At 38.0% G+C, this 22,314-nt stretch overlaps 1 protein-coding gene across 7 annotated transcripts in view; it reads left to right on the top strand.

The window, feature by feature from the left end:
* Nucleotides 1-21,515, top strand: part of PPP2R5E (protein phosphatase 2 regulatory subunit B'epsilon) — a 78,010-nt gene extending 56,495 nt beyond the window's left edge. For 6 of the 7 annotated variants that reach the window (XM_017807548.1, XM_017807545.1, XM_017807549.1 and 3 more), the window contains 11 exons: nucleotides 3,084-3,185; nucleotides 5,815-5,907; nucleotides 10,318-10,448; nucleotides 10,533-10,592; nucleotides 11,237-11,345; nucleotides 12,320-12,373; nucleotides 12,480-12,530; nucleotides 13,394-13,513; nucleotides 14,590-14,717; nucleotides 16,494-16,595; nucleotides 19,223-21,515. In XM_017807548.1, coding sequence (XP_017663037.1) covers nucleotides 3,084-3,185; nucleotides 5,815-5,907; nucleotides 10,318-10,448; nucleotides 10,533-10,592; nucleotides 11,237-11,345; nucleotides 12,320-12,373; nucleotides 12,480-12,530; nucleotides 13,394-13,513; nucleotides 14,590-14,717; nucleotides 16,494-16,595; nucleotides 19,223-19,322 — 1,050 coding nt within the window. In that variant the 3' untranslated portion in view covers nucleotides 19,323-21,515. The remainder of the gene's footprint in view (nucleotides 1-3,083; nucleotides 3,186-5,814; nucleotides 5,908-10,317; nucleotides 10,449-10,532; nucleotides 10,593-11,236; nucleotides 11,346-12,319; nucleotides 12,374-12,479; nucleotides 12,531-13,393; nucleotides 13,514-14,589; nucleotides 14,718-16,493; nucleotides 16,596-19,222) is intronic. The other variant, XM_017807550.1, reaches the window with a different exon arrangement.
* Nucleotides 21,516-22,314: the final 799 nt, after the last annotated feature.

Below are 22,314 nucleotides of genomic sequence, written 5' to 3'. Positions count from 1 at the left end.
TGCTTCTGAAAGGAACAGTCATGGAGGACGGCGTGCAGATGTTTTTGAGGACAGAGGGGAAGATCTGTCATGATACAACTTTCTAGAAAATTAGGAGTTCTGGTTTGCCTTACAAAAATATCATCTGGGCTTGGAGACGTTCCTGATCCAGTGGCAGATGGAAGTCAGTATTGATCCATACTCATTTGTGTTGGCTATGGGAGAAGAATCATCAGGGACTGTATATGCAGGCTGGCAGGGATGTCCTTTGGCTTGATGATCCAAGAGAGGTCAGAAGAGAAATGATTCAGCTATCCAGCTGAAGGAATTTTGGCATGCTGCTTGGGCCCAGGGATAAATACTAAATAGGTACCTTATGCCTATCTGAGAAAAATTCTTTCCAGATTCGATGTAGCGTATTCCCGTCTTGGTGTGGTGGCTGTCAGAGTCTCCAACGTACAGCTGGGCAGTTCATGCATGGAAGAACTTGTTGCCTTTGGTTTTCCCTTAGAGGCTTATAAACATTAACCACCCAGAGGCTACTGATTTAGATAAGCATGCTATAAATTGACACTGCATGTAAATGAGCTGTCGTGCTGTGTTGTGGTGATTAATGCAACTGTAATGGCACACATTATCTTTTAAAGTTATGATAACCTGGGGAAATCACTTAAAGATAACCTGTTCTCTCTGTTCTCCTCGGGAGAATATCTGCATTTTGGCTCCATGTAGCTTATCCTTACTTCTAATGCAAAAAGAGAAAATTAAAGAGAGCAAAGTGTCTACTAAGACCATATTCTAGCTGTCACTGCCTTTACTCCTGCATGTTAATTTTCTTATACAAAAAACCTGCTTTTGAATTGCCTTGAGACTGGAGGTTTTTAGTAGGCGCACTCTGGAAATCATACTGGTTTTGTTCCAAGCTCAAGATCCAGGTGTCAGTGCTGGCACTTAACTAATTGTTGCTGAACCCTTCATACTTTTGGCATGCTGGTAAGGCCCTGGCACTAACTGCTTGAGGCTTGGTTTGACTTAAATTAAGTCTTATAAGAATTTGTCTTTGTTTGGCTTTTCATTCTGAAAGTATGTACTTTTCCTTGCAGGTTTTGCTTGTGCCATAATTCAGTATTTGTCCCAGTTCTAAACAAAACAGCTGATCAATACTTAGGTTTTCTGTGATCTGTTGGTACAAGTTTCAATAATAAATGTATGGTTACATTTGCAGAAAAACTTCTTGTTTCAAATGAAATTTAAAGCAGAAAAGAAAAAGTTGTCTTTGGTTTTCTTAGTTTCCTACTTTGGTCCAAATCCTGAGATAGCTGAGATTTTTTTGACTGTGAAGCATTAACCAAATATGCTTGAGTAAGTATTGTAGAATCCTACATGCTTGGATCCAAGGTACATTTCCCCCTTTTTACTTGGGAATCCTTTGAGCTGTCTACCCTCTTTTGCCCTGTGCTCTACCAGAGGAACAGTTCTGTCTTGCTGATTCTGACTGCTCTTCCTGCTCTTTTGTATCAGTGATAGCAGAAGGACGAGCTCAGGAATCCTTGAAGAAAGACAAACTGTAACATGTGTATTCCTGGAATAGTTATTTGACCTCTCATGAGACTAGAAATGTCTTTTCATGGAGGGGCTCTTGAGAGAAGTGAATGAGTCGGGGAAGAGGATGGAGAAGGGAGAAAAGGAGCTTTTCCTAGTGATTGGTGGCAGTCACTTGGCAGGTGTGGATACAGGGCAAGTGGGGTTCAGCATCCATCAGCTCGGGCTGCAGCAAGTGCTGTATCTCTTCACGCTGAAAACCATGCGGCTTGAAAACACGAGATTTACATACAGAGTGGGGGCTTCTGTGAAAGCCTGTGGTGCTGTAAGTGCAGTGGCACACACCCTCTTGTGGCGGAAGGGAAAAGTCCCAGCACAAACCAGCGTGGCGTCTTTTATTTTCTGTGCTCACTGGTTTGCTTTTCCTACTCTTCTTTTGTCTTTCCCTTGAGTTCAGTGAACATCCTTAACGTGCTGTCCTGCACTTTTCTGTTTCATCTTTCTGTTTATGCAGCACCCGAATCTGCTCTGTTTGTCTTGCAAATTCTAATATTTCACTCTATTTCAGTCTGGTTTTATCAGTATTTAAACTGACTTTAAAGTGCCTTTTCTTACTAAATTGCCAACGTATTGAAAATATGCCTTACAGACTAACTTTAAAGCATATGCAGGAGCAAAAGGCTGGAAAAATAAATAATGACATTCAAGAGCATACTAGTTTTGTTTTCTAAATAGCTTAGTTTGTCTGAACTATTGTGAAGGGGTCATGTATAGATTAGGAGATAACAGGCTGCTTTTCCCAGCTGTTTGATTAACCAGCTTAGAGATGGGTCAAATGCGCAGGAGCAGAGTGCAAGGGAGGCACATCATCACCTTCCAAGTGCAGGAAGGGCCCTACAGCATGTTTGCAGTTTATCAGATTTGCTGCATAATAAGCTGTACGCTCCATTCAGCACTCTAATTAACCCAGGAAAGCACTCTGCTTCAGTCTTTGCTGATAGCATGAACCTCACAAAGCCAAGCAGTCTCACCAAAGTACCTCTAAATAAGATTAAGCAAAGCGAACCAACCATGAAATAAAATGTAGGCTAAGTGTCGAGCAAATACTATTATTTGCTTTCATTTAGTACCAAGTACTGTACTTGGCATGAGATGTCCAGGCATTTAATGTGTGAGTAGCACTGGCAGCTCTTAACAAGTGCTGACAGATGAGACCTTAATCATTCATATTTTCTCTCTGCAAAGAAAAGTAACCAAGTGTTGTATGAAAACACCTGTAAATGCACGTTGATGGTATTTCCCACAACTCCTAAACAGCCCATTGGTACTCAGCAGAGTTGGGAATCACATCTTGGTGGGCCCCTAGAGTGTGGTGACAGACCAGCTAACACTGGGATATCAGTGGAAAGAAGAAAAGCCAAGATTGTGGTGGTAGGTTTGTAAAAGGACAGATTCCTCAGCCCTGTTCTGAACTTTGTTAGAGTGGGTACAGACATACACAGCCCTCAAATCTAATGCCTGTTTGAAGAACAGTTCTCATCCGTCTTTCTTTCACTTTTCAGGTATCTTGCAATATCTTCAGAACTCTCCCACCTAGTGACAGCAATGAATTTGATCCAGAAGAAGATGAGCCCACCTTGGAGGCATCGTGGCCGCATTTACAGGTTTTTGATTATTTACCTCAGAGGAAATGCTTGTCATTGCTTAATGTATCTCATAATTTTCTCAGCTTTTTTTTTTTTAACTTCTGAATCAGACCCTGTTAGTCTGTGAGACACTAACAGTTACTAATCCTTTTCATGGCTATAATATAGTACCTACAGAGACGGGAGAGAGCTTTCTGATATTTGCAGAATGTTAAAGCTTTCTTTAAAAATTCTGTTGATGTGGTCCTGTTTTCCTTCACTGATTTAAAAATTATTTTGTTTTCCAAACTGCTCTGATGTGCAAGGGTTTTTCAACAACTTCAGCAAGAGCATCGTGGGGATGATACTGCTGGCAGTTTTGCTTTACTGAGGGTAGATTATATTTATACAAAAGTGCACAGATTTTGGCAGCTGCTCAGAAAAATGAATGATAAGCTACATCCCTAAGTCCTTCTTCCTTTCCTTCAGTCAAGGTTTGTTTTGAGGTATTTGTAGCAGGGTGCTCACTGCTGAGTGTTATCCCTTCCTCTGTGTTTCAGTTGTCAAAACAAGGTATTTTGAGATCCCCACCTGGAGCAGTGTGTCCAGTTCTGGGGCCCTCAACACAAGAAAGTTGTGGACCTGTTAGAGCGGGTCCAGAGGAGGGCACAAAGATGATCAGAGGGCTGGAGCACCTGTCCTACAAACACAGGCTGAGGGAGCTGAGATTGTTCAGTCTGGTGAAGAGAAGGCTCTGCAGAAACCTCATTGTGGCCTTCCTGTACCTGAAAGGGCACTTATAAAAAGGAGGGATAGTGACTTTTTACATAGGCAGATAGTGCAAGGGGGAATGGTTTTTGTACTAAAAGAGGAGAGATTTAGATTACATTTTAGGAGGAAATTCCTCACTCAGAATGCACTGGCACAGGCTGCCCCGGCAAGCTGTGGATTCCCCATCCTTGGAGATGTTCAGGGCCAGTTTGGATGGGGTTTGGAACAACCTGGTCTAGTGGAAGGTGTCTTCAACCCATGGAAGGTGGTTGAAGTGAGATGATATTTAAGGTCCCTTCCAACCCAAACCATCCCGTGATTCCATGATTTTGAACCAGGAACATAAACTAAGTTTGGAGAAAGCATCATTGATATTAAGGCAGTAATTTCCTTTATTGAAAACACAGATGCAGATCCTTTGTGTGTTAGTCAGGACAATGACTTGCAGTACTAGTAAACTGAGAAGTTTGACTGAGTAACATCAGTTTGTGGAGCCTGGGAGTTTCTGTGAGCACAATTGATCTCAGCCTGAAACGAGGATTGTATTTTACAGTTGCGTGCACAATCCTTGCCTGTGAGCTGTTTGTTTCGCTCTTTTGTGCTCTCTCATTTAGAGTCTGTGGAAATGTAGGTTCATCCCTCATTTATATTTAAATTTCACAAAAAATACGAATCTTAAAAGCTTTGAGGCAGCTCTGAAGAGCTCTGCTCTGCCTGCCTGGAAACAGCACAGGCATACGTGTCTGTTACCTTGTGTTAAGTGACACTAGTGCTGTAGTTTTAAAAGTCATTACTTACGTGGAAATGATGGAATTTCTTATCCACCCGATGACTTGCCATTGTCAGGAAGAAATTCACCAAAGTATTTGTGAGGAGTCGATGGAATTGATTTCCTGATGATTCAATGTTAGTTATGTAAGCTGTCACTTTTTCCATGTCTTATTTCTGAACCTCTCTCCCCCTTTTTGATTTCCTATTGCTTCCTTGGAGAAGGCAGAGAACACTGACATAAAGTAGCAGCAGCAGCAGTTTTGCAGCATATTGTTGTCATGGAAAAGTTTAAAACTGTTTAAAAATGTAATTTTTAAGCTTCCTTTCTCCTTCCAGTATCGATACTCAGACTCACTGAAGGCAGAAATGAGCAAGTTTTCAATGGCTGCTCTTTATGAAAAGGTTCAGCAAAGAGATTTGCTGGCTGGTAGCTCATTATCAGTGACAGATCAGAGTTGCTGTCTTATGAGGCCACAGCAGTCTCTGTTTCACTTCACTTCCTTGTTGCCTGTTTTTTATACTCTTCTTTTTCTCCACTAAATGAAAAGTCTGTTGCTGTCCCACTGAATAGTTTAGGTAGAGATGGAATTGCATGAAAATAAGCAGATTTTCTCCAACCCCGAGGCTAATCTTGACTGTAAGTTAGGAACTTCTGAATAAATTCTGGTTTGTATTCTTCTTCTGTGTGTCAAGTTGTAGTAGAACACTACTCTAAGCAGTTTCTAATTTAATTTAAATATTTCCAACTGTTTCACCAACCCTTTCAGAATTGTAATGTCTGTATTTGACGTGACTTCAGCAGTTCAGAGGGCAGTTTAAATGTGCTTTCCAATTACTTAAGGAAGCTTTACAAGATGATAACAGGCATTACAAGATGGCAGTGCCTGTTCTTGGTCATGAAATGTCTTTGACTGGAGTTAAATAAGCAAAAGCAGCTTAAAAAGCTCGTGTAATTAATTCTAACTAAGAGGTAGCAGTTGGATAAAGGAGGAAAATAGTTTTCATTTTTTAAACCTTTGCTCTGTGGAAAAATAAGTGCTTAATTTTTTAACAAAATTTAGGGAAATACTAAAATATGAAGATTAATCAAGTCATAAATTAACCACATTTTTTTTTTCTTTTGCAGCTTGTATATGAGTTTTTCATACGATTTTTGGAAAGCCAAGAATTTCAGCCCAGCATTGCCAAAAAGTACATAGATCAGAAATTTGTATTGCAGGTAAGCTGATGTGTTTTCTTTGAGGCTTCACGTTGCTTTTGAAAGAAAATTCCTTTAAAAAGGTGTTGTTTAGAATTCGAAAGTGTAAGTTTATTTGCAAAAGAAAAAGGCTATACCAGCATATACAATGGAAGCTTTCAGTCTATGGAGGTGGTGGAAATACGTGTATGTGTTTATATGTCAGTCTCTGCTGCTATAGGTGCATGAAATAGATGGTTTGGATCCAGTTTTGATACCTCAGTCAAAATATTGGACTTGCTGCTTATAAGAGGGAGCTGAAACAGTGACTATTGAAAAATGAAAGGTTTACCATCAAGTCTCAAAGTCCTGCTATCTAGAGAGTCTACTTAAATGCCAGTTTTAATGTGTCTTAATATTGTTAACATGTTTCTGTTGGAAGCAGAGAACATTTCTCCCGTCTCTCTGCAGGAAGGGGCAGAAGTTCATTAGCAAAGCTATTTCCAGCATGGTACTGAAACAGTGAGACTGTAGTGTTTGGGGAGGAAGTAAACCAAAAGGCTGTATAAAGCTTGAGGTCTATTAAAAGCGTGGAAGGAGAAGCAGCATCAATAATAAACAACATGGGCAAAGAAGAGGTAGCTTTATTTTTGTAGTTTGCTTGCCATTGCTGTGGCTAAAGGGAAGAGATGACTTTCAGCTGCTACCCAGGTATTTTACACGTGTTCAATCTTCCTTGATTTCTCATGTGCTTTGTTACTTCACTGGAACTACAGTAGCTGGTCCCCTCTGCTGAGAAGTTTTTGTCCAGGCCTTGACAAACACCAGAACAGAGGTGGTTGAAGGAGGTTGTTTTCTAGTATAAGCCAGGATGCTCCACAGATACAACTGTTGTCTTCGGCTCTTGGGGATAGGCCTGTCTTGGGTTTTCTGTTCCCATGGTGAATTTTTTGTATAACCACAAAGTCAGAAAGAACTACGTGTTTGATGCTGCCTATAGCTTGCTTTTGAAATCAAGGAAATTTAGAAGGATTCCTACTTACTTAGAAAAGAGAGTTTCCTTGCAGGCTGACACTTGAATAAGAAACAAATTAGGAGTGATACTCAGCATTTCTGAAGACCTTTCTCTCACCCCTTATCATGGAGCTTTTAGTTTTTTCCCTATAGTGCTCAGGAAATACAAGTTGTGTTTTTACTGTTCATGTTTGTTGTTTGTATGAAGAATACCTGGAAAATGTACTTAAGAGAGCAGTTTCTGTCCTTATGCTCAAAGATTCAGAGAAGGGACTTCAGTTTCCTTCTTAGTACCACAAGACCTTTTTCACCCTACAAAAGCAGTAGGATATATGGTTTTATTGTATCCATCTTCTAAAAACAAGAGCATTCTTCATCTGGATCAAACCTCTTGTGGTTTGCTTTTTGTTCACCTCAATACTGATTTGAACAGGGAGGTGCAGCAATCTGATCATCCAGCACCTGGTGGAGATGTAAGAAGATGCATGATAATCACTCTCTACAGGTTTTTCCAGGCTGATTTTAATTTCTTTAGATATAGCAGGATTGCATTGGAATGAATACATGTGCACATGTTCAAAATCTGGTGAAAATAACTCTTAGATGCTCCTATTATGTGCTGCTTAGCTTGGTCATGAGTGGCAACATCCCACTCATGCCCTTTCAAGACATTCAATCCTGGCACAGTTTGGCACAGGAGAATGGGTCTACAACAATGATTTTTTTATTTTTATTTTTAAATCCCGCTAATCTTTATCAAGTCTACTAAATGAAAGAATGGTATCTACTGAAACAGAGGAATATGAGATTTTAAAAACTCTGTACCAGAAAATGTCTGATGTGGCAATAGGTCAGAAGAATTCTGAGGATTCACGTTCTTGACACGTGGTTCGGTGATGCACATTTATAAATTGCTGTGTACAGTGTGCCAATTTAAAATCCACATTTTCCTATAAAAAGTTCTATTGAGCCATATATATTATAAGCAAGGAGTTATATTTCCACGTGTGTAAATGTTTGTGTTTAGCCTGTAGGAACTGGGCTGTCCTTCTACTTTCTGTTATTCTTGTTGTGTGTCTGGAGCAACTCCTGAGAATCTGTGACCATAGATCATTTACATGGGAAAGTGATTTGAGACTAAAGGTTCATTAAGCACGTTTGGTGTTTCATGACACTGACAACACAAGTGTAACAGTCTTTGAAATCAGCTTTCTCTCAAAATTAATTTTTTTTTTAATTTTATGAACTTTACTGAGGTGTTTCTTGGCAGTAAGAATGACTGTATGAAAAAATGATACATTTTAATGCACTTCTTCCCAGGCTTTTTCTTGTTGGCTTGATTTTTGCCTTTGGTTTTTTAAATATGTCCGTGTTTCTGGCTTTCAGCTGTATGTTTTAATAAAATGCTGTATGTACCAGTGTAACTGTTCAGTTCTCAAGCCTGCTTATATACAGTCTGAAATGGTTGGCAGTGGTTGCTAAGAGACATACTATTCAAATATATCCACGAGTCTCTGTGTTATGTAGGTTGCTATTTTGGAAAATTTATTTCCCTTTTCTTTGTATGTTTAGAATAGTCACATAAATTATGGAAGTCTTGCAGCTTGTCCATAAAAATAAGACTTTATTGTTGAAAACTGATAACAAATTGGACAGAGCAAAATAACAGTCTTATTTATTTTTTTTTAAATGAGAGGCTGAGCCTTAGTTTAGCAGTGTTTCCAGAGAGGATCTGTATAAGAAACTGGAAATACAAATACTTTGCAATCCATTAAGAAGATGAAACACGTAAGTGTTTCCAGCTGTTTGCTGTCTTAGGGTGAAATGTGCTATTTGGGGAAGGATGAGGTGACTATTTATTTATTTAACTGTAGAACTAATTGAACAAAGCAATGTGTTTATAACCTCTGGAGGGCAGATGACAAACCTCATAGTTTCCTCATGAAATCCCCACCACAGATTCTTACTGCAAAGAAAACACAGTGAGATCTCATTACAAGCTGCAGAAACATCCAAAACAATGAAGAAGAGTACGTGCATCAGTCCTAGACCTGCATGTTAGAAGTCAAAAATCCCAGACAGCTTAATAACTTTTAATCATATTTTTCTGCCTTTTTTCTTTCTCACTTCCTCAAAGTTATATAGCAATTTAGCAGAGATGTATGTAGCATACATACACTGACAGATCTACTTGTAATAGGTATTTATAATTTATCTGTTTGTGAATCTCAGATAATTTTGCTTTCTGCCATTCCTGTAATAATTTTCTGACAGCATCTAATACATTTGTAAGACCTCTTTGGAAACTGTCTTCGTTTCTTTTGCAAGACAGGTGATGGTTGACAGTTACTTTCTTTTTCATGCAAGAAAGATACTGGTTGCTTATGATTACTATCTAAAATTCCCTGTTTTATATGGTGGTGGTTTTTATTTGGTGGTGGTGGTGGTTTTTTGTTTTTAAGTAAAGTTTACCTTCTCATTTTTTTTTTTCAAATTTCCGCCAGAATAGCCAGTGTTGTGGGGTCAAAAAATGAAGAAAGTGGCTAAGGGACGCTCATACTTTTGTGGTATAAGCATCAAGGGGAATAAAACAAAGATCTGCAGGTGCTATTCCTGCTGCTCATTTCATGTCTTAATTCTTAGAGACAACTTCAGGTGTCAGTGTTTTGGGATATATTTTGTGCAAGACAAGACACTGGAATATGTTTTCTTTTGACTGAGTCTCACATAATCATTTTGCTGTTCTAAAATCTTATTTAAGAGCTACTTAATAAATGTGGGTCTTCTGTTGTTGGGTGGTTCTGTTGGTTTTTTATTTTGGTTTTGCTGGTTGTTTTGGTTTGTTTTTTTAATTGACATTGACATTAATATTAATTAATTAATTCCCCCAGCGCTTTGATTTGTGTCAATTGGTGGAGATCCTGTAACAGCAGACCCAGTGCTGGCATAGACCTTCCCTGTTGAGTCTTTCCACAGCATGAAGGCCATGCAATCACTAGGAAGGCTTAAGAGCTCATCATATAAATTACAAGCAATTAGAAAAATGTGACCTTGACACAGTGTTGTGAGAACAAGAATATTAGAGCAAATGAGGATCTTTTAGTTCTGCAGAGTGAGGGAAGGGTGGATGGTAAAAGGCAGGTTGTCTTCATTTATAGGTATTCCAGCATCTAAGAATTTACGTATTTATTTTGGGGAGAAGGAAGGAAGAAAAGCAGCATTTTGGAGCCAATTAATCAAAAATTTATTAGTCTGAGTTTTGTGATGATGTACTGGGGTTCCAACAGATTCTTTTAGTACTGTATATCTACACCTTGGCTACCACGGATGTCACATTTTGCATGCATGTGCTTTCATGAATTTACTTTTATATAGAAGTCTGTGTGTCACACTTGTCAAATGTCCCCTGTTTGAGTTCTCTTTTTCCTTTGAACGCAGCTGTTGGAGCTGTTTGACAGCGAAGACCCTCGAGAACGAGACTACCTAAAAACAGTCTTGCACAGAATTTATGGCAAGTTTCTGGGTCTTAGAGCATTTATCCGAAAACAGATTAATAATATTTTTCTACGGTAAGTTGTGGAAGAAGGTACTTTTCTCTCGTGAACACTTTAGGAAACTGATATATCGCTTATATTTAACTTTTCTTTTTTTAGATTTGTTTATGAAACTGAACACTTCAATGGCGTAGCTGAACTGTTGGAAATTTTAGGAAGGTAAACGAGTCTTTATTTATTATCTGTCTCAGACTTCCCTTCTGGACACGTCAGAATAGTGTCAGATTTGGAAAAAGTGTTATGATAAGCCCTGATTCTGAAAACAGATGTGTGCACATGCTCATCTTTAAGCCCACATGCAAACCTCTGTCACATTTTTGCCAAGAATATAAACTAGATGCAAGTTACAGCCAAGTGTTGGATTGATTTTTACATGTGTATGTGCATTACATTTTGTGCACTTCACCCTTACGTGATGTAGAATTACTTTTTTTTTTTTAGGCACACTAGCAGTGTGAATGTTTCGAGTTAATCTAATTTTGGTAGGTTAATTACTCAAGACCACCTTGCTTACATGAATTTACAGACCACATAGACAAGGTCTTATCTGTTTGGCAACAGGTTTGTTCAGCTGTTTATGTGATTATTCCTAAGTTGGAGCTGAATTGCTACCTAAACATCTTGTGCCCTGCTAATATAAAGCAGGACCAAAGTCAGCACCTGTTTACAAATGGCATGAGCCTGCTATTCGTAAACAGGTGCCTACTGCTAAATATATTTTAATCTAGAAAGTGCTTGTTTGGACCTCCATATTGTTTTCTTTGATAATTGACACTAACAAATATTTCTTTTCTGATTTCTAGTATTATCAATGGTTTTGCTTTACCTCTGAAGGCAGAGCATAAACAGTTTCTGGTGAAGGTGCTGATCCCTTTACACACTGTCAGGAGTTTATCACTCTTCCATGCACAGGTAGACATTATAAAAATATTTTCTCTTCAGAGTTATATTTTTTTAGGTTTGCTTTGGAAATTTAATTATGTAGCACATAAAAGGTGGGGGGAAAGTTCTGAAATGTGGAAAAAATACAATAGATTTTTTTAAAAAATTCATTTGATGTGCTCTGTCTGATAGGTATCTTGCTTCTGTTCTGATTAGGTACTTAAAATTGTTAACATACAACTGTAATAGTTTGGAGATTTTACTTAGTAGTTAAGCAGTCTCTGTAGGTTTTTCTGCTGTTTTCTCATTCTCACAAGTTTGCCTTTCCTATTCTCTCTCCCAAGAGGATGTTTGGGTTTCCTTAGTCTGGTGCTGTCAAGGCTCTTCTTCACCCTGGCAACTTTCTGAATAATAATACCCACGTTTTTGCATGATCTTCAGCATTCTCCCTCACAGATTTCTTAATACTGCATTTATGCTCTCAGACATCTTTTTATACCTTCATAACATTATTTTTCCTCTGATAAGTGCTGCCTGTTGCCTTTCTGTCTGACTTTCAGATAGTGCAGTATTTCTTATGCTGATAAAGCTGTGCTTTCTAAATATGTTATTCCAGGGTTTAGGTGTTGGCTCATCTTTCAAGAGTTCTCATGATTCTGCTGGTGTATAAAATGTGTAAAAAGACACAGTTTGAGAGAGTAACAGAAGTTTCAAAACATTGGTTGTATGACTGTATTTAGAATTGCAAGTTGCTCTGATTTTAATTGTATGTGTTACTTTGTCTCTCTGGCTGTTTTTGTGAAGTGTCCCGTTGTTTCTTACGAACTGAGCTTTCAGAGCACTTGCACAGTGCAAACTGTGCATCTCAGTTTGCAGTCGGATGCGGTTTGAGAAAGCTGAATAGCACCTTGCCTCGAGGGTCTCTTTTTTTAAAAATTGGGTCCTTGTGGTTTCTTTATACAAATGTTCTGACTTAATTCTCCTTAATTCTTACCTCTTCACAGCTGGCGTATTGCATAGTACAGTTTCTGGAGAAAGACCCCTCGCTCACAGAACCGGTAAATATTTCTTTCCTACTTTTTTTTTTTTTTTTGCCTCGTAAATGGTTTTTCCCTGTTGAGAGAAAAATAAAAAAATCTGACTTTTTTTCCCCTTCTAATTTAGGTCATTAGAGGTTTAATGAAATTCTGGCCAAAAACCTGCAGTCAGAAAGAGGTAAGCGGTGTGCTAGTATAATAAAATAAAAGAATTATTTTGCTCTAAAATATAATAAGCAGGGAATCTTTAAATATTTCCTGGTAGTGAGCACGTGCTGTGGTGAATCTTGGTATTTTTTCTTGGAGATGATTTTTCTCTACTTGGATTCTGCCTTTTTGGACAATTTCAACTATGAAGAGAAAAGTTTGATAACCATGGTTTCTATTCACAAAATTAGCACTGGTACTTCTGAAGAGAACTGTTATGGTATTTTTTTTTTAGAGAGGAGAAAATAAACATAGTTGGGGATAGGTTGAAAAACTCTGGTAGACTTGGAATTGTTTGTATGTGAGGGTAGTATTTTTCCTGGGAGGATGAAAGATATTCTACTGTCTAGTGTTTATCTGCTATACATGTAAATGATGCAGTTAGGCCTTTGCATTTTTTGTTTCAAATTCTTGATGCAAATTTGAGTTTCCCTAATGAGGTTTTGTGAAAAAGCAAACCCATAATTCTACCTTATTTTTAGAAGCAATATTCAAAATAAAGAGACTCTCCTTAGTTAGCAAAGTTTAAGCTTTGGTCAAATTCTTTGTATGAGGCAAAGTTTTGAGAATTGAACCAGTATTCCATGCTAATTTTACTGTAAAGGACAAGTCCTATATTTGAAAAGACAGCACTTGAACACACTTGTCCTTCTTTTAAGAGACTGAATCCAGAAGCTGCTAAAGGTAGAACTGATCATATTGTTGGAGAGGGTCTTGCTGAGCTTGTGAGGCTTCCATTTCTCCCTGAAGCAGTTGAATTTGAGGGTTACCAGCATTTTGCTGATCGAGATGATTTAGAGGTTTTATATTTAATGCTTTCTTCCTTGTCTTTAGGTCATGTTCCTAGGAGAGCTGGAGGAAATCTTGGATGTAATTGAACCATCACAATTTGTCAAAATCCAGGAACCGTTGTTTAAACAAATTGCCAAGTGTGTCTCTAGCCCTCATTTTCAGGTCAGTGGTAGAGGTTATTGTTTGTACAGGAATATATAGTCTCAGTTTCAAATGTAACACCCCTGCAAATGTAATTATTTTTTTATGTTATGTGGTTTTAAATACTCGCCTTCTGTGGAAGAGGATATGTTGCAGTAGAAGTTTAGTTCTGAGCTCCATGTTAGAAGTATCTGGGGTTACAGCCCAGAACTTGCTTTTCTGAGCCCCACATAAGGCCTAAAAGCTGCATCCAAGCAGAGCCCTTCTGACTGTGGGTGACAGGTCCCTGCCATATAGACCATGTAGGATGTATCTGCTCTCCATTTCTGGTGCATTATTGTTGTTTTCCGACTTACTTCCCTCTGTAACCAGGAGATGTCTGATTAGAGGTGACAGAAAATTTGTCATCACATTGCATAATGGGAAGAAGGGAAATGAATAGGATTTAGATGGAATCATACATGAAGAGGAGGTAGAGTTCATGGCCTGTGGTGTCTCCATATTAAGCCTGGTGACCTGTCCGGGCACAAAGGCAGATGTGACTTTTCAGCTCTTCCTTGGGCTGCCTTTATTTTTAGCATAATTTAGATCAGCATCCTCCCTCCTACTCCCCAGCTCCTCCCCAAGGTGATCACTGTCATTGTTACCTTCCCCACACAGAAGGTTTCTCCTCCCTTGTTCAGCCCAGCTGTGGAGCCTTTCTCTGTCTCCTTCCTCTGGTATCCCAGCCCTAGTGTCTTCCTTCCGACTGCAGCCTTCCTGACTTTGAGGGAAAGGGGAGATGGGAAGTCTCTCTGCTCTCCCTTCCCCTCCACAGCTGCAGCATTAATGCAGTGTCTGCACCTGGTCTTCAGTGAGCAGCAACATATTGCTCAGGGGGAAAGACAGTGTGGATGCTGTGGGATCAGAATTATAGGATAGAAACTTAATTCCATTAATGCTTGTTATGCTACTGATTGGAGTTGTTTAATTCCGAAACTAATGACTCCTGTTAATTTGTCTTTGTGAATTTTTTCTGTGATTTGTTTTTCCTTTGGAAAATTTCAAAATTATAGGTATCTGAATTCCTGTTAATAATTTATTCCTTTGTCTCAAAGGTGGCTGAAAGAGCGCTGTATTATTGGAATAACGAGTACATCATGAGTTTGATAGAGGAGAACTCAAATGTTATACTTCCCATCATGTTTTCCAGCCTTTATAGGATTTCTAAAGAACACTGGAATCCGTAAGTTTTTTGTCTTTACACTTTATTTTACTGTTTCTGAATGGGAGAGATCCAGACCCAAAGCTGGTCTGAGCAAGTGCAACTCTGTTAATGCCAATATAAATTAGTCTGTACTTGAGCTTGTCTCAGAGTGTTTTTAATTAACTGGTATGTGTACAAAAATCTCTACCTTACAGGATAAAAATAGACCTTCTCACAAGCTGGAAAAAAGAGAAATTAGATGTTACATTGTTATTGAAGAAAAAGTGTTGCTCATCGAGCTTTTCTCCTACACAGTTTTTTATAAACTGGTTGACTCTTAAGCCAGATTGTAAATTGTCTAGAGGAATATCACTTGGCATTAATAAAGCTTTGTGGCTGTATCATGGACTGATACCTCTGGGAGACCTCTGGAACTGGTATTTTTTAAACATCTGTGAAGCATACAGACATCAGAATATTCTTTTCGGGTTGTTTTTTCCTAAATTTATTTAAATACAGCTGTTCTCTGTTACAGTAATTGAACAGTTACTTCATATTGATATTCCGATAATTAGGCATTTTTATTTTAGACTGAATGACCTAGTAGAAAGTGTTTTAATGAAAAATACTATTACAGTTAGATGCCATGTATTCCATACTTGAGTTGAAAAGTTTTTCTAACTCAAGATGGTTACCATGTAGTAAACCCAGTATTTTTAATGAGCTTGTGCTACATTCAGGTCTCAGTTGTTTTAAGACCTTACTATACAATATTTAATCTTTTCACACATTAGTCTTTTTGCTCTGTACCTAGGCAAGCTCTCAAGTTTGTGTGCTTACCTGACAAATCTAGTGCTGCTGGAAAGCTTCTGTAATTAAGACTGGTCACAAAAAGACACTTTCCATGGCATTACCAGTCTCCAACATGCCCCTGCTCCTGCCTAAACCTTTATACTGTGCACTGGGATGCTTTTGGTAATGAGAATACTGCAGTATCCCAGTTTGCAGGTTGTTCATACCCACAGGAATTTTGTTTCTTTGACACACAAGCCAGGTAAAGATACACGTAAAATAAAGAATATAATTTAAATAATTTTTATATTTATAAGAAAATTTGCCACGTAGGCAACAAAATTAAAAGTGTATTGAAAGAAGTGAAAGAGAGACAGGGGTATGTGGGCAATGACACATAGTTTGTCTGCTGTATGGATTAGCTCCAAAGGTTCCTGGCACTTGTACTGTTGATTCACTGCCTCCTGGCTGAAGTGCTGTTTCTTAAGCAGCTCTGGGTCTGAATATGACAGCCATAGTAGTGGATCAGGAACTGTGAAAGGGAAAATGAATATGAAATGTATGAGTACAATCACTCTTGAAATGCAGCCTTGTATTTTGCATAGAGGCAGTGAACATTCAGCTTCATAGAAAAGTCATAAGGAAATATGAATCACTCTCATTTTGCGTTTGAATTCTATTCCTTCTGCCAGCATTGATGATTTGAATCCCTGAAGTTGCATTCAGAACTGCTCCACAGCATGAGGGAAGAGTCTGTAGTTATATGTAATGCTTTCTGTTGTTACCTTTTACCCTGGAGTTTTGGCTTTCTCGATTTCAGTAGTCAGTAGAGACAGGAAAGCTGATTCTCACCTTTAAATATGTTAATCAAAAGCAGTTTCACTGAAATCGAAGAATTTACATAATCATACTTGCAAGAACAGAACTGGTCACAGAAAGGCCGGGAAGAGAAGACACTTTTATTTCACGTTTGATTTCACCTGCAACTAATGGACTCCTTTCTTCTTTTTCAATTTCTCACAGGGCTATTGTGGCTTTAGTCTACAATGTGTTGAAGGCATTTATGGAAATGAACAGCACCATGTTTGACGAGCTGACAGCCACTTACAAGTCAGATCGTCAGCGGTAACTTTTTAAAGCTTTTTTTTTGTCAGCTGTGCATAAGGCCTGCTGTTTAGTTTTTCCCTTACACTCAGGTGCAGTTGCATAATCTCACACATGGTAGGCACAGTACCTCATTTTTCCCCTTGCCTGCCCACTAGCCTTCTCCTTGCAAGGTGTAAGATTAGGTGTACAGGTTGCTCTTTACCCTTTATTAAATACAGTATCCATTGCATTGCTCAGGAATCCACATTGTTCAAGCAATTCCTTTTGACTCCCCGTTCCAGGAGACTGAAGCATATCAAGGTCTTCAATAGTAAAAAAAAAAGAGTTTAAGGATGAAGACTTCACAAAAAAAAGTTACACTGAGCTTTGGAAAGAGACACAAGGGAAACCCCTAAGATTTGTTTTCCAAACTGCTGTTTGTAGGCTGGATGTGGTCTTAAAGCAGAGAGGCATCTCTCAGCCCTTTCATTTCTTATTCAGAGGTCTTGCTCTGTATCTGAGTCTTTCAGCATGCAGGATCCATTAAGTACACCACTCACAGAATCGTTAGTTCTACCCCAGTAGCTTTTTGTCTTTTGTTTTCTTTAATCTTCATTTTCCAATTACAGTGCGGCATCTTTTCTCAAAAGTTTTGCCTCATGCAAAGTGTCAGGTGAAAAAAATGAGGAAGTTTCGGGAACTCTGAACAATTTGCAACTTCATTTAAGTCACACCTTGTCTGTGACTCAGGGTTTCCCCCGAAGCAAAGCAAAGGGCACTGCATGTCAGCAGACCTTGTTAGTACAGTCTGGAAAGTCTCTTGGAGGCTGTTTTTTGGCTTGTGTGACTCCAGTCACACTGGCCTTTTGTTTTGCTTTGTTTGAATTTTATACACAAAAAATCGTTCATTAATATGGTGTTTTACCACAGTTCACTAATACAGTATGGCAGTGGTAAAAATAGTCCATTAATGTGGTATTTTACTTTTAGAGACTTGGAGATATATTTGAGTGAAGATGCCAGATCAGTTCTTGATAGGTGCTGATAGTTAAGGTTCAATCTGCTGGTGCAGTTGAGACAACAGTGGTTTTCTTAACAAACAGGCAGAGAATTTTGGGACTGGTCATCAAATCCAGCCATTCACTGAGGGAGGTTGGTGACTTAAATCAATTTGCAGATAAGAAACTCTGCTCTTAACAGGACCAGACACTGAAGTGGAGCGTCCCATGGCTGGATAATGGGGAGGTTTATTGGCTGAACTGCACAAAGAATTTTTCTTGCCCCTGCTGACATTGTATCTCCTGTTCAGGGCTGGTGCAAAGCATTTCACCATTTCTGTTTACTGCTTATAATTTTAAAACATGCAAATACCTGAAGGTATAAACTGCTTGGATGTTTACCTTAATGTTTCCAGAAAATCTTTAGCATTTTAATAAAACCACATATCAGAAGGGTAGCTATGATACCACTTAAAACTTGAGAAATATGTTCAATATTAATGACTAGGAAAGGTCAAATAGGTAAGTTGGATGAGGTGATCATTAGGTAAGCAGGCATATATTTCATAATGATTAGAGGATAAATATTGGTAGGTAACCTGGAAATGTAAGACTATTTCACTTATTCCTGTATTTAATTTTAAATACTTTTAGTAACAACGGGCTCTTTTTTTTTTCTTTACTGTTCCTTGGGGATTTGTCTAAAAGTTGTTTGTATTTTTTTTTTTATAAGTTTAAAATACTCTTGGGAAATTAAAATTCCAAATAAATGAGCCAGATGTTGGTATTTTGACTGAATCAAGATGTGCAGAGATGTTTCTAATCCGCTGAAATATTTTTCAAGACTTCTCTAATGTGACTAGCAGAGAATCTGTGTTTCTGTCACTGTTAAGATTTCCATTTCCTCTAAACCTATAAGGTGATGTAATAGAACTTGAAAGCATTTTGTACCTTACAGTACCAAGGAGATTTATTCAAAGTAAGCTATGGCAGAGACAGGAAACTTAGAAAGCAAACAATGCAGGTAAAGTAAATGTTAGATTTGCTGTTTAATTTTGTCAAATCAACCATTGAAGTCTGTTGTTAAAGCAAATGCTACATAGATCTTGTAGGAATTTGGTGTGGAAAAAGAGTGACTCAGTGAACAAAAGGCAGATCTTTTAGCTTGAACTTCGCCTTGGCTGGTGCCTAAGCTAAATGGAAGCCACCAGTCAGTTAAGTAAGAATAGCAATTCTAAAAGAATCAGGGAAAGCTTTTTCTAGGAAGTGGCTGTTATTTTTAATATTAAAAAATGCCATGCTTACATAAACAAAGTTGAAAATAATTAAATAATTTAGTTCGTAATGTTAATTTTTATAATATTGATCCATCAGGCCCATAATAAAAGTCCACTGCATTTTTTCTTCCTCATTACAAATTAGTGTCTATGAACACTGTCACTTTGCTCAGCTTGTGTTTTATGTTCTTCTCATACTGCTTTTAGTTATATTTATGTAGGTAACAAAAAGGAAAAAAAAGAAAATATTTTTAAAAATTAAATTTCTTGGGAAAATTGCAGTTGTGTTCTTGAGAATCAGTGCAGCCAATAATGTCAAATATATATATTTTAACATAAATGTTATACAGTCTTCTCTCCTGCTAACACTTTGTTTTATTTCATCTGTCAGTGAGAAGAAGAAAGAGAAAGAACGCGAAGAACTGTGGAAAAAACTGGAGGATTTGGAATTAAAGAGAGGTCTTAGACGTGATGGAATAATTCCAACTTAACAAAAAAACAAAACAGCATTATTAACCTGTGGAGTCACACATTTATGTAGTAGAAGATGGAGCAACAGTTTTCTGTATTGTGCAACTTTACAGTAGATTTCACATTTGTTTCATTATTACAACAGCACTGTATATACCTGTCTCTAAGTAAAGGAAAAAAATAAGGACTTTAATCCAAAGTTTGGACAACAGATGGACTTCTCAGAACTTTGCAAACATAATCATTGTTTTAACCCTTCTTTAAAACCAGTCTTCAAAGATCTGTTGATGAAAATTGCAATGTCAAATTCCATTGTCAGGACCTGTTCCTTATTTATCATTAGCAGAGAGTATAATACAACTTTCAAATGTGAACAATCTTAAAATTTAGCTTGTCTTTCTGCTAAACTGTTACGTGTATTTATAGTAAAAGAGAAAAAAGACTGTCATTTCCTTATGAGTTCGTGTAACATCCTCCTTCTCTGGATAACTTTACTGTAATTTGACTTTTTTTTTCCTTTTGCACATCTTCATGAGTTGAATGTCCATTCAGATCAGGGCCATGAAAAACATTGGTCCTGAATAAAAGTTTTGTTTACTGGTGTGAGAATTTTTTTAGTACCAGGCTGTCTCTGGTGCTTCCTTAATTTGAGCATTAGGAGTTAAAAAAAAACAAGTAGGTGATAAACATAGTAGGAAAGGGAGCTTTGGATTCATGCACCTTTTTATTGCAAATCCAAATTAGTGTCCACAATCCTTGAAAAAACGGGCAGTGGTAACACCCTGAACTTCAGTACCTAACCAGTATTAGTGATGCAGCATTGGAGACACGTACCAGAGTTGGTTTAGAAACACTAATTGCTAAATTATTACAGTATGTTTTTATTGGACCATTTAGAAAGAACACACGTGCTAAACAACACAAGCATGAAGTTGATCTCCAGTGGTCACGGATCTAATTGGAAAATGAGTTGAGATAGCAGTTTGGACAGTTTGGAGTTGTTGCCTTACTTTTTAATATGTATTTATAAAGTGTTCCAGCAAAAGAGGATGTAGCCTCTAAAAAACATACTCTAGTGTTTTTGTGGTTCTAGTACTATTACTCATCACAGTACCAGCCCTGTGGTCTTAGCTGGAAAGGATTCTGGATAATACACTTCTGCATTCTCATCTGGATGCTCATTCCTAACTACTGTATTTGTTACCAAAAGTGGTTCTACAAATGCTACTGAAAAAAAAAGAATTCTGGAAATCCTAATGTTCTGAGTATTAATAATAAAGTTTAAAATGCTTTTATATCAAAGGTGCATTGTGACCAAATTGTTTAAAACAAAAGAGGAAAAAAAAAATTACAAAGAACAAAAGAAGAGGGCTGTATTATAAGTATACATTATTGGCTATCTGCTTTGTATTTGAAAGTGGAATCTTACATCTTTGGTAGGTAAAATGCTGATAAGACTTATGTACAGTATATATTTAGCTAATGCAGTTGCATTATTATATACCAGAAGGTATGTGTTTTGGGATTTTTCTCCAGGATGCTTTTGAACTGTTATAGACATATGACAACAGTGAATTGATAATCCTAAACCATCAATCCAGCAGTATTTACAGTATAAAACTGAATTGGTGTTCATGAGTCTTTGTGATAGTTGCAAACATGAATTTATGACCTGTTGCCATTGATAGAAATACAGTATAAATACAAGCTTGTATATTTTTCTTCCTACCATTTAAATATACAGTAGGATTTGAAGTTTTCTTGTTTTCAGGCACGGAAAAGAGGTAAAAAAGGATTCCCTCCTAGACTACTGACTGTTTCAGGATTATCAGGTCACAGTTTGTACTCCTGGGTCTGCGCACACAAATGTTGTAAACTCAACGTTTTGTAAGAACTTGACACTGTTAATTCTGGAAAAAAAAAAAAAAAAGTGGAACTAGTCATATGCAACACCAAACACAACATGGTTTTAATGGGATTAATATGAGCTTCTTTTAAGAACATTGACTGGGACGCAATGTAAATTAGGCAGTTACTGTCATAGTTGAAACATTTTATTTTAAAGTGCTGAAGCAAAGGTGCAAGCTGAAATACTGAAGATTAAATAAATTTATAACAAATCATGTCCCTTAGCCCATTGATTTTGACAGTCTTTTATTTCTGTTACCAAAAAAAAAAATAATATTTGCTAGTGTGACTTCTGTGTGAAATGATCATACAGTACAAAAGGGTGGACTCAAACTCATGCTCAAAGACTATGTTCCATTGTGAAAAACTGAGATAGAATGGAGGACTAAAACTTCATGTTTTTCACCTGGTGGAGTAAAACACAACAATGTGAAATTAGAAAAAGCACCTTGTCCTGTACTTAGAGTTTAGGTGAGTGTTGTTTGTTCATAACTATTTTTGGTTTCTGACATGTCATTCTGCTATTGATCATACAAGACTGACGAGAACCTGATGGGTTGCAATATTTTGTTACCTCTGATTGTTACCTCTGATGTGGGGATAGTGGGGTGTATCTAAAGTTTATAGATGACTTATCACTTCCGAGAAGGAATGTTTAACGTGGACGGGACGCTGTGATGTTATTAGTCACTTGACTCTAAAGGCTCACATGGCAGTAGGTTTGCACTGTGCGATGTACCCAAAAGAAGCACTTGCCACAATGATACGACCGTACCCCCGGGACCCACAGGCTTCTGCGGTCCCAACGCCATGTCCTGCCCTGCACAGCTCCCCCTGCTGTCACTTGGAGCTGCAGGCCGAGAAGGAGGCAGCACACGGGCCCAAGTGTGATCAGTGCGTCTGTTTAATTAACGCTTTTCGTTCGCTTCTTGAGTTCCAGAAACTACCTTTGTTTGTGTAAATGTTGTTGTTCGCTGCTCGTCCGGCAGTCGTTGGGTGGCCACTCGTGTCCTGTGCCATATTGGTTTCAGGAGGAAGGATTGGATGCTGTCTGGTCAAAGGAAAAGAGCCGCGTTTTCGACACTAGGGCATTGCATCGGGTCA

The sequence above is a fragment of the Lepidothrix coronata genome, unplaced genomic scaffold (genome assembly GCF_001604755.1).
Source record: "Lepidothrix coronata isolate B3197 unplaced genomic scaffold, Lepidothrix_coronata-1.0 Scaffold19, whole genome shotgun sequence".
Lineage (NCBI taxonomy): Eukaryota > Metazoa > Chordata > Aves > Passeriformes > Pipridae > Lepidothrix > Lepidothrix coronata.
This window is presented reverse-complemented; position numbering and strand designations above follow the sequence as displayed.